Below are 12,648 nucleotides of genomic sequence, written 5' to 3'. Positions count from 1 at the left end.
GTACCAGCAGTTGCCGGTGGACGAAGCCACCGCAGAAGCCCAGACCATAGTGACTCATCGGGGGGCGTTCAAATGCAACCGACTCCAATTTGGGGTGAGCGTAGCCCCAGGACTTTTCCAGAGTGTTATGGAGCGGTTGCTGCAAGGCATTCCGGGGATGGTGCCGTATTTCGACGATGTCCTCATCTCCGCGACATCGAGAGACCAGCTGAAGGATCGCCTGCACCAAGTCCTTAGTCGGTTTCAGGCCCGGGGATTGAAAGTAAAAAGGGACAAATGCAAACTAGGGGTCCCAAGGGTAGAATTTTTGGGATTCTTGATCGATGGCCAGGGCATCCATCCCACCTTCGTCGCCAGTGTTAGATCGCGCAGGCAGTTAGACACGAGTCGAGTGACAGTCAGCTCTCGGTTTATTGGCAAGGCATAAAGTAAATCCGGACTGGCATCTGGGCCAGGGGAGCCCTCTTTTATGGGATTCCCCTGGCTCGTAATCACACAATTCCATTGGCTGGTAAGACCCCCGTTGCTAGTTAGCCAACCAGCAACGGGCATGAAACTGTATGCAGATGGAGAAGGGCAATCACCCTTAATGGGTGATCAGGATGCGCATAGGGGATTAGGGGGGGAATACAAAAGAACACAACACAAGGAATGTTCTAAAACTCCTGAAATGTATTTAGAGGAACGGGACCAGTACATTGATGTATATTTGTTGACACCTATTTGAATGTAGTAAAAGAATCCAGGTTTTAATGCTAATTGCTGATGCAGACCCTAAAAACCTAGAAGTGCTTAAATTATCATAACATGATGGTTTTACTACTATGTGGGGTAGATTCAGAATTATTTACAGAGTTGAAACTCTCTGCTTTGTAATTAAATCTGCATTCATTCTATTTAACCAGAAAAAAACAAAAATATGCTATAAATACTGTATATACAGTATGTTTAATTGCATACAATATGTATTTAATCATCTGAGCCCAGCTAGATGGCGGTGGCAATATTGAAAAGGTGAAGTTAATATTTAAATAAGAAACCCTCTAAAAATTCCAGGGCTATAAGTTAAAATTCTATATTGTTATCAAGAAAACTACATAGATGTACGATATCTGTGAAGTCATCACTAGTTTAGGTTTTTTTAAAATTCATATTTCACACAAGTAAAGCATTGGATTGCATTGCCAGTAGCACAGAAAATGGCACATTTCTGAATCCCATAGCTCTGACAGTATAATTCAGAATATTTTTAAAGAAAAGCCACTAGAAGATCTGAAAAAAATATTACATAGCATCAAAATTGTTTTATTAAGGAGCTATTGTTTAATTAATATATTAGAATACCGAGAGTATAATTCACACAAGAGATTTCTATTATTAGCCTTAAATATCTGTCCACCCATGCATCCATCCATGCATCCATCCGTCCCATCTATTCTGTTCTAGTTTTTCATTAACACTGTGACATTTGTTTTAGAAAAGAAGGTTCTGGCTATCACATACATAATATTCATTCAGCCTTAAGTAGTGCTCTTGTAAGTTAATTATCATTAATGTAAATAAAATTTAGTTTTCAAAGCGGCTTAGGATGGCCAGCCTAATTAGCTTGATAATAAGTTCATACTTAATACCTGGTGTGAACATTATTCACCTTTGAGACATATCTAATATCTATAACTATACTAATTTCCCAGTAATTATTTCCATACATCAAGAACTCAAGCATGTAATGTCCATTGTCTGAACTGCAAATGTAAGAATTGAAATTAAGCCTTTTCTATTGGATTTTCTCCTTGATGATCTTCACTCAGTTCTTTGTCTTGGTGGATTAGTTCTACTCCTTGTTCTTGCTTATCTGTCAGATGTTCAACTTTCAATTTGTTATCTTTCAGTCTTTTTTTATATATTTTCTTATGTTGTCCCTGTGTGATGATAAATGATTGTAGTTAAATATAGCTTCATTTTCTTAAGACAGAAAGATGGATTTTCAACTATCTTTGCAAATTTTGCAAAAGTTAAGTACTCAGTTATTTTAACTCAATTAACTTTATTATTTTAATACAAATTCTATTACTGTAACAAATTCTATTACTATAACAGTTGCAAGATTTGACAACATTGGTCCTTTTCTGGTTGCTCAGACTTGTTGAGACCTTGTCCCAATGCTCTTTAATTTATTTTAATTGAACTACAATTCAGCTGAATGTATTGGTATTCACAGGTATGGGAATTACTTACATTGTTGTCTCTGCTTTCTTGCAAAAGTTTCAGTCCCTTGACTCAGGAATGTGTGCTTTAGAAATGTTTTGAGATTTTGGATTAATGTGAAGCAGAGAAAGTATTGCAACTTCAAATTTATTCCTTTAGGCTATTTGTTGCATGAAGATAAAAGACTTAAAATCCTTTTGAAGGAAAGTGCCTTTCCATGCTTCCAACATCTAAGAATTGCTTCTGTTGATCTTTAAAGCAGACCAGGATTTTAGGTATTACTTGGGTACATAAAATCTGACCTTAGAGGGATGGGAAAAGCAAGCGGATTGCATAATTTCAGTGCTAGCGGTATGTTATTTTGGACAGAAAGAAAAAAAGATATTTTATATAAAAATATTGATTGAATTTCTATTTGAAAACTGGAGTCCTATACTCTTTAAGTACACTAAAATGTATACGTGTGCAGGTTTCTATGTATGGAGCTTCACATGACCAGTCAGTGGATTCATTCCAAACCTTGACACCATGCCTATCAGTTTGAACTGATTTGAAATGTTTCCTTAATGAGAGGCTCAAAAGGACCTATGAATTACCAAAAATAATACTGTGAAGCAACAATTATTTTCGTCTGCATACTGTATAAAATATGGCCAATACTGAAAGGATTGTTTGTTCATTGGTCCTTTTTCCATTTGGTACTTTACTTCTTTTCTCCTACGGTGTTCTTTCTCATGCTTTAGAAAGCATCCACCCCATTCTCTTCTCTAGCAGGAATGTCTGCCTCATTTTCATTTCATTCCACACAAAGTTTCCACTTTGCCAGCATTTAGTGAGTTAGAAAACATAAAATTATCTTTTACAGATTGTAGAAAGGAGAAGACAGAGAAGATGTGCAGTCTAAAATCCTAAAAGACCAAGCAGCTAGAAAAACCGTTCGGCAGTTGAAGAGCCAGGGAGGGCACAGGAAGGCCTGACTCTAGCCTGAAAGGGCAGAATCAAGAAGAACATGCATGTTGCCTTGATCTTTGAAAGAAGATCCAAACTTAAAAAATAAGAAATCTACAAATGAGACAAATTTGTGCCTATGTATTATATGTATGTGTCTGTGTATATATATGAAACTTAGCATCTGATAGGTAACTGTCACATGTTTCTTATTATTGAAATAAAATGAGAGGTCGTTGAAATATTCACTCTCACAATCGGTCTATCAATGCTGCAGACAGGAAAAATTAATCTGGGTATTCCTTGGATCCCACAGCACAGAGATGATCCATTTCTTCCTCCAGCTTCAAACATCCCATCATTCAGAGATTAAGGGCTTCCCCATGAAATCCATTCCAATGTAATCCCTGGTTATAAGCTTTGTACATTGAATTCTCTTAGTTGAATTTGTCACTGATATTTAATAGTAATTATATAGATTAAATTCATTTCATTTAGCAGCTTTCTGTATCCCACTTATTCATACTTTAATATATGTTTCATAACATTTTCTAAATCCATCTCTTATAAACAAAGTGAGTTGCCATTACAGTCCACTAAACTACCTGAACTAAGCATGGATTTAGCAAATGTTATTCAAGTTGTTAATGGCAGATACTGAAAATAAAATAAAATAAAAATAATATACAAGACAGGATACTTCAGTTCTATTATGGCTTTGACACCCCTCGGTTTTCCACACTTACTGGAACTACTATGAAATTTTCCAGCTTTCATTAGCACAAGTTTTTTCTGCCCTAAAAACTGCAAGAGGTACAGCTTAGCAACAGAAGGCCTAGAGATACAGACCAACAGAACTGTGTGGTATGTATATAATTAACAACAGTAATTACCTTTTGAACCTGCAACTCGCACAAGCTTTGAGGATATCTTGTAATACTGCTCATGTAGTTTTTATTTTTTTGCCAATCTTCACTCCATTTCTGCATACTGTAGCGAGATTTACACTTTGTAATTCTTTCCAGAATGGCACAATTTTCTTGGTTTATTCTGAAAAAATCTTGCTCTCGTTTTTCTCTGTTTAAACTAAAAGGGGGAGGGGAGCTCTGTGCAACAAATTAATCATTCAAGCATTAAAAGTGAAAGGCATTCTGTCCCATCTTCAAAATGCTAAATGAAAATCATTTCTTCTTACTCCTCTGTACTAATCACCTTCAGTTAATTGTCAAGAACGTAAACTGAAATCATGGCTCTCTTCTGTTACTGTTATATCGCTGTAGCTCACGCTATTGCTTATCTTCCATTATAACTAATGGAAGTTCTAATGTAAAGCATCTAAAATACTGCAAATTGGCAAGAGCTGAAATCCCCCCCAAATATTAAACCTTTTTGTCATTAATATAATGAGCTTTAACTGATCTAGTTATGTATATACAGTAGCATGAAAGTATCACCTTAATTAGGCTGGTAATTATCACCTAAATAGTTCTTATTTTTATTACTTATATATACTTTTTCAAAAAATTAATGAAGTCAAGATTAAAATGTGTATACATGCATATAGGTACATAAAGGTAAAACTTTCCCATGTCCGGTTGTATCTGACTCTAGGAGTGGTACTCATCTCTGTTTCTTGGCCTTCTTATGGCCATATGGCCAGCATGACTATATGCTGAGGCACAAAGAATGCTGTTATCTTCCCACTGAAGTGATACCTACTCGCATTTGCATGCTTTTGAAATGCTAATTGGGCAGGAGCTGGGGCAAGTAACAGGAGCTCATCCTGCCGTACAGCACTCGGGTTTCGAACCTGGGCTGTTCTAGCTGATAAGCTCAGCATCTTTAACCACTGAGCCATTGTGCTCCTATACAGTACATAGCAACCAGCTTTAACATTAGAACAGTGGTTCTCAACCTTTTTAATGCCGCGACCCCAACCGGTCATAAGTCGAGGACTAAACCGGTCGTAAGTCGAGGACTAAACCGGTCGTAAGTTGAGGACTACCCAACCGGTCGTAAGTTGACTTTCCCTGCCCGGGAGCGCCGTGCATGCGTGGTTCTGCCCCCTGCGCCGGCTGAGGCGTAGCTGGCAAGCGGCAGAGACGGAGCAGGCCGACCACCAGCTGGCCCAGCCCAAGGGAGGTAAGGCACCCGCCGGAAAAGAGGAAAAAATGGCAGACAGCCTTGCTTGGCGACCCCCGTGAAATGGTCGATCGACCCCAAATGGGGTCCCAACCCACAGGTTGAGAACCACTGCATTAGAATGTCTTTCTTGATTTTCCCTGACTTAGCTCCCTAATATTCCTAATCTATAATTATAGCACTGTTACACTTGCAGTAGTGTCTCAATAGCATAGGGGTTATAATACAGTACTCAGAAAGTTACCAGTTTAAAATTTAGTTTTTTTTCTCCTGAACTATCCCCCCCTTTTTTTTTTGCTCGGCTTTTTTATTGGTCCACAGGTGCACCAGTGAAATGCTGAAGCTTTCTCTTTTTTTCCCTGGCACGAAATAAATGGAGTAATAAGTCCTCTGCTGTAAAGCGCAAGCAACCACAGCCACTTGTGAATAGCTTAAGTCAGCAACTTGATTGACTTCTACATATATTACAAGAATCTCCCCAGATTCTTTGCCTTCCTCAGGAACAAGCAAATAAGGTTTCATGGATCTAGGAGAGGTGGGGAGGAGAGCAGGCTTATGCCTCTTGGAGCTGCACAAGGACTCAAGGCTAATTCCTTACTTGACCTCTCCTACCAGCCTGGCTGGCAGTTTCACAACATCTGCAATGCTTATTCATTTAAGTTACTTGGAAGCTGGGATGAAACCCTTCTTCAACAAAAATGATGAAATGATGCAAGCTGTAGCTCAGGCAAATAAAATATTGATATTTTTTTTAAAGGTACTGCTGGGCTTCAAACCAATGGTCCTCTACATCTCAAGTAAATGATATAACCACTAACATATTTTTTACACTGTTATAACAATTGCTGCAGCAGAAATTAGAAATCAAATCTGGGAAAATGTAACATGTTTATTTTAGAGCTGCTTGCTGCTTGATCTCTTAACTTTGTAAGCCACATAACATTTTTCAGAAAGTATACATATCCAGTAACCGTGGAGGACATAGCCGGAAGGCAGAAGAGCCCAGGTAGAATAATATTACAGGTATTACAATTAGATAATTGTTCATAATTTTTACTCCAAACATTACCTTTTACTTTTATATTCATTTTTATTATCTACTCTTCCTTCAGTCTTCATGATGTAAGATATCTTCTTTAATAACAAATGGTTATCTCGTTCTATTGTAGACAAACGGTCCTTATCAAGCTTTAGGCATTAAAAAAAGAATACTTTTAATAGATCAGGTTCTTATGTCCAATTAATATTTTTCCTCCCCCATCCCCATTAATGCTACCTACAGCACATAAATACAGGAGGTGGTTCTTTCTGAAAAAAAAACCACTTTATGTTGTATTAAAATTGGGTTTTGGTAACACAGAAAATTCTCAAGAATGTGGCCAACAATAAGCTTTGGGAGAGTAAAGCTTTTTACAGTAATAACTTGCTGTTCTGCTGCTATTATATTTTAAAGCTTTATAACCAGTGGCCAAATGGCCACATTTTATGGAACTGAATTCCACAGATCAGTTTTAGATTGTGCCAAGAAAGCATTTCTTTTACTTTCTTTGCATCTACTAGCAATAATTTTGGACACACCCTAGTTAAATACTAGTGTTATGTACAAGAGAAGAAAGTTTTTCTCCATTTACTTTGCATTGTGTAAGATCCCGGAACAATTTGGATCTGTAGAGAATCAGGTCTTACTGACATAGGGAGCACAGAAGAGAGAGAGAGATAGCTGGTTTACTGTTCTCATTCTTCCTCCAACATAAAATTTGGAATATCCACATAGGTGTCTGGAGTTTCTACGATTCAAATGGAATGTAAATGTCATAAAGATTTAAAAGATGTTTTGAACTGTTGAATGGTGATGGAAATAATTAGTCATGTCTGTTTCCTAGTTATGAATAACAGAGTCAAAAAAGATGGATTGTGAATTAGTTCGGATTTATCTCCCACTTTATAGCTAAATAAATTATGAATGGAATAAATTGGGGATTTAATAGGCTTTGCTTCCCCTTGCAAGCTATAACATTTTCTCCACTTTCAAATTCATGACTAACCACAATATGTTACTTTGCCTACATTGGATATTGTTTCAAAAACATCTTATTTTGAATAGAAAATAGTACAATATAGTTTGCCAAACTATTGTACAATATAGAAATGTAGGAGGCTATTGGAGTGTGTAAGAGCAAGAGAAACAGTGCATACATTAAATCATGATGATACATGTGAACCATTTTGAGATTGGCATTCATTATTTATACCATAACCCTAATTATAGTTGCTTAGAGTAGGTTCAATCATGCTAATATTTTGTGAAGTGTATTTTGAGTTGTAGGGTTAAGTTAGAAATCCAGTATTTCTTTCTGACTCACTATATCAACATGATTTCTTTTACACATGACATATTTATATTTTGCTTGGTGTATTTCACAGAATACACCAAGCCAAATGGCACAGTTCACAAACAATGGCTAGATTCATACTATATGCTATACACTAAGCCAGTGTTTCTCAACCTTGACAATTTTAAGGCATGTGGACTTCAACTCCCAGAATTCCACAGCCAGCATTGCTGGCTGTGGAATTCTGGGAGTTGGAGTTCACATGCCTTAAAATTGTCAAGGTTGAGAAACACTGCACTAAGCCAAAACCAACCAAATCACATGGTTGCCTGAAGTGTTTTTAAAAAATGAGGTTCGGGGCCATATGTATTTGAAAATTACTATGGATAATATCCAATGTAGTTTGCACCTAGTGCAGTTGCAGTCAATTCCTATATCCCAGGGGTCTCCGACCTTTCCGGCTTTGCAGACCAGTGAGGGAGGGGGAGAGGAGGGATGGTTCCACACAAGTAGCAGGTGCGGGCGCTTCTGTGTGCAGCTCCATTTACACAAGTGGCAGGTGCATGCACAAATGGAGCTTCCTATGCAACTGGGAGTGTCTGATGCTTGTGCAAATGGAGCATCCCACGCGATTGTGAGCACCCACCACTCATGCAAATGGAGCTATGTGTGCTTGCCTGCCACTTGCACAGCCCTGTTCCAAATGTGCCACAACCTGGTAGCGGGCTGCATCCTGGACGGAATGGGACAACTCGCTGCAGCCAGCTTACCACAGCCAACTCACCGTGGCCAGCTCATCACCGCCAACTCACCACGGGACAACTCGCCATTGCCAACTTGCTGCGAGACAACTCGCTGTGGGACAATTTAACAATTCAATTTAATTATCTAAAATAAATAAAAAGTATTTTAATTTTTGACGTTCACGTCTCATTTTTTTCCTCTTTTTGCATCCTTTCTTTAATGATTCTATTCCACCATTTCCTTTATATTAGTGTAACTCTTGTCCCACAGCAAGTTGTCCCACAGTGAATTGGCCATGGCAAGTAGGCTGCGGCAAGTGGACCGTAGCGAGTTGGCCGTGGCCGTGGTGAATTGTCATAGACCTGGCCTGGGGGTTGGGGACCCCTGCTTTATCCAGATCAGAACAAGGCCATGCATTGTTCAAACCAACTAGCAAAAGATGTATCTTGACAATTTCTTCTTAAATTTATCCACCTCTCATAGTTTCTGCTAGATTTATATTTTTAAGATACCTTCAAATGGCATAAAAGAGTGCATTTATCTGATATAATGGTATGTAGGATTTTGGGAGACAAGAGAAAATGTCATAAGGATTTGAAAGATAGTTTGCTTATACAACATTCTGATAAACTACTGTTTGAGTCCGAAGGTGAAATTACAAAAGTGTCTGAATAGGGACCTTTCTACTTTTCAGGAGAGTAAAAGTGAGAGATGGAAGAACTTTCAATCTTGCAAGATTGTATTAATGTAACCTTGCATTGAAGATACAGCTAATACTCCTGGATGTGTTTCTTGTCTGACTGAGATCTTGCAAGGCTGACATCTAAATATAAAAATTAAAAAAGACACAGAATAAAAAGATATTTTGATTGTAATCCATAAATGTTTTTGTTATAATAGTGTTCCTCATGATTTTTTAAACCCTCTTGTCTCTGTTATTGCTACAGCAAAGTATAAATCGCAACATACCTTAAGTTTTCTTAATTTCAAGTGAAGATGTCCATATGTTGGAGGAGCAGAAGTATCTACCACAGGCTTGGCTCTCAGGATCTACAACAGGTTAAACAAAATCCTTTTTTGTATTTAATTTTCGCTTGGAATGAATGAATCAATAAGGCTCTTACTTTTAGCTTGGTGTTTAAATTCTGAAACTTCATACCTGAAGTAGAACCCATTGGTTCTTACTAGTCAACAATTATTTATCGGCTTTACCTCTCTCTATTGCAATTAGAATTCTAATAGTGGTGACAGGATTACAGATATTCCTCGCTTAATGACCACCTGTTCAGTGACCATAGTTACAATAGCACTGAACAAATGGTATTTAGGACTCGTCGTTAAAGTTCTGGCCATTCCAGCAGCCTGTGGTCATGTGATAATGACCTGGGCATGTGTCAGTTGGGTTGCAGCATCCCACCATCATCACATGGCCGGCTTTCCACAAGCAAAGTCAATGGGGAAGCAGGTATGGAAAGTTACTAGTCATTCCTGTAAATTGTTCCTGCTCCAACTTTTTCTCTTGAGGAGTCTAATTATGTAGTACAAGATTCTGGGGCTCCATAGTGTGCATCTGCCTGTAGCCCCATCCCCTGTCTTCACCCATCAGCAACCACCCCTCAACTAGCAGCACTTATAAGGTGCTGCTGCAGCCATTGGGACACCCACATAATAGCCCCCCCTTCCCATTCAGGCTCCTGCTGTGCCACAGCAGTCACAGTCTCCCACACCCAGCAGCAGTCAGCCTCCACCTGGCCACAGCTCACACTGCACCACTGCAGCCATTTATCCACCCACCGCCTGCTTGCAAGTACCCAGAACTTGCGACTTCCTGCTTTTTTTCCTATTGATTGTGCTTTTTGGAGGCAGACAGGAAGTCACGAGAAGGTCCTTACACAACAACATGCAATCCTTGCTTGATGATGGCAATTGCCATTGCTAAACAATGAAGTCACAAAACAGATTGCTTAGGGACAGAAATTCTGGTTCCAATTACGGTTGTTAAGTGAGGACTACTTGCATTGAAACATTGCAAGGACTTTGAACATAATATAGTAATATAATATAACATAGCATACAGTAACAATAATCCTGTACATATCTTTTTACAATTCAGTGTACTTTACTCCCAGATAAATTCACTTATTCATACATTTATTCATTATTTCTGGAAAATTTTCCCACAGAAAAAAGTTTCAGAATAGTGACATATAACTAACACAGCTCTATACGTTGTAGCACTAGTATTAACACTTAGACTTATATTCCACTTCACAGTGCTTTACAACCCTCTCTAAGTGGTTTACAGAGTCAGCATATTGCCCCCAACAATCTAGGTCGTCATTTTACGATCTCAGAAGGGGGAAGGCTGAATCAACCTTGAGCCGGTGAGAATCGAACAGCTGGCAGTGGGAGAATTAGCCTTCAATACTGCATTCTAACCACTGCGCCACCACAACCAATGTTTACATGTTTAGTGACTCTTAATGTACTCCTAGGATTGCAACCTTAATGAGTTTGAACTGAGGTGTATGTTGCATCTAGATACATGAAATTTCTCCATTATCATCATCATCATCATCATCATCGCATTTCTAGCCTACTCTATTTCCCAGTCTTTTCTATTTATAATGGTCACTCTTTATTACATGCCCCTATCTAGCATCTATTTATTCCTCTTAGTTCCCCTATAACCATTTTCTACCTTGTAGCTCATTATGGACATAAAGCAAGTTTTTACATTTGCTCTTCCAAAACATTATATTTATAGGATGCCTATTTACCATTTGCCTTAAAAGGTTTAAGGTCTAAATAAGAACAGAATAATACTAAAGTAGAACTGTAATCAGTCTTAAGAAACAAATAGTTAAATGTTGTAGAATCAAGATGAATTACACTGTAGTGTCATGAAAGAGCACATTTATCAGAAGATAACAGATCAACACATTGATTATGAGTTTTCTCTAAGCCTGTGGTCCCCAATGTCACACCTGAAATAAGTTATCTCCAGTGCTTATTTGTAAATGTTCTCACTTGCCGAGAAAAAGGACTGTACAGTATTTTTGCAAATGTTAAATTTTCTATAAGCCACCTATTCCAGTGGTATGATTACTAATACTTGTAAGCTTCAAAAATAAAGGAAATCAATTTCAATGGATTATTTTTCATCTTAAGAAAGATGGGAAATCAAGGACATCTTTGAATTGAAATTCAAGGATACATTTCCTATTATCTTAATTTTAAAACAAACATCAAATTCATTAGCACTTTAGAAATGTTTATACTAATTGTAATAATGCTACTAATGTTAAATCAATGTATTTATAGTAAAATTCTGTATCTTTTCAGCACTGATGATTTTTTGCATTAGACTATTTGTAAAAGGATGGTGATGTGACATATGTATTTCCCCCCATTATGGACATATAATGCTGTATTTCTTGGAGAGTATCATGGCAGAAAAAGTCCATTAATAAATGCCATTGATAATCACTTTAATGCTATTTCATCATGGAAATTAATAACTATGTCCAAAAAACGAATATAAGAAGTACCGATAACCTTGGGAAATATTACATTTTTACTTTGGTTAAAAAAAAATATTACTCAGAATATTTTAAAGTTGGAAGGGGTTTTATGCCTAAATTCTGAGTACTGAAATTGTATTTGGTTTAAAATGTGAAATAAGAACAGCATACAATGAATACCTATAAATAGGAAGATAAGAGATGGCTAACAGACCCTATCCTTGGTAGACCGCAAAGGTATTTCCTTCTAACAAGTTTGTCTTTGTGCATAGGGCTTTATTTATCAGAAAGTTATGATTACCTTTTTCTTATGCTCTTCATAAGTAGTTTTGTCCCACTTCTGCTGAAGGTATTTATTGCCACATGGCAGAATTGGCTGGTAGGCACGATGCATCTTAAAACAACCTAAAATATATCTAAATCTGGAGTCCTTCAAGGAGTATGAGTCATCAGCTGGAACCTTCTTGAGCAAAGCTCTAACAACAGTGGTGTGTTTGCAGTAGGTCATGTGAGAGTTGTCATGGCATCAGTGTAGCAAAAATTGAATAGGTGGTGGTAGCACTTTAAACACTAACTGGGGGAAATGACAAATAAGTGCAAAGATTCCAAACAATCTCTTAGACCACGTTGATCAGTGGAATGATTACATTTCTGCGATCTTGCTTAGCAGTCCAAAATTAAGGAAAAGGAGCAAAGCAGATAATAATACATTTGATAACACTGTAGACAAATATGGGTTTGCACAAATA

The 12,648-nt window shown here is 37.6% G+C and overlaps 1 protein-coding gene across 2 annotated transcripts; it reads right to left on the bottom strand.

Annotated features, from left to right (window-relative positions):
• Positions 1-651: 651 nt before the first annotated feature.
• CFAP97D2 (CFAP97 domain containing 2) lies at positions 652-12,385 on the bottom strand. 2 transcript variants are annotated; one of them, XM_015816471.1, is made up of 5 exons: positions 12,201-12,385; positions 9,345-9,425; positions 6,368-6,486; positions 4,050-4,242; positions 652-1,922 (listed from the first exon to the last, which is right to left on the bottom strand). In XM_015816471.1, the coding sequence occupies exons 1-5, from the start codon at positions 12,291-12,293 to the stop codon at positions 1,767-1,769; spliced, it is 642 nt and encodes a 213-aa protein (XP_015671957.1). In that variant the 5' UTR covers positions 12,294-12,385; the 3' UTR covers positions 652-1,766. The 2 variants fall into 2 exon arrangements, with proteins under 2 accessions (XP_015671957.1, XP_015671958.1); XM_015816472.1 differs by having other exon boundaries at positions 4,050-4,146.
• Positions 12,386-12,648: the final 263 nt, after the last annotated feature.

Source organism: Protobothrops mucrosquamatus, unplaced genomic scaffold (assembly GCF_001527695.2).
Source record: "Protobothrops mucrosquamatus isolate PMUCROS unplaced genomic scaffold, P.Mucros_1.0 scaffold455, whole genome shotgun sequence".
In the NCBI taxonomy this organism is placed as follows: domain Eukaryota; kingdom Metazoa; phylum Chordata; class Lepidosauria; order Squamata; family Viperidae; genus Protobothrops; species Protobothrops mucrosquamatus.
Note: the sequence above shows the minus strand (reverse complement) of the source record. Positions and strands in the feature narration are given on the sequence as shown.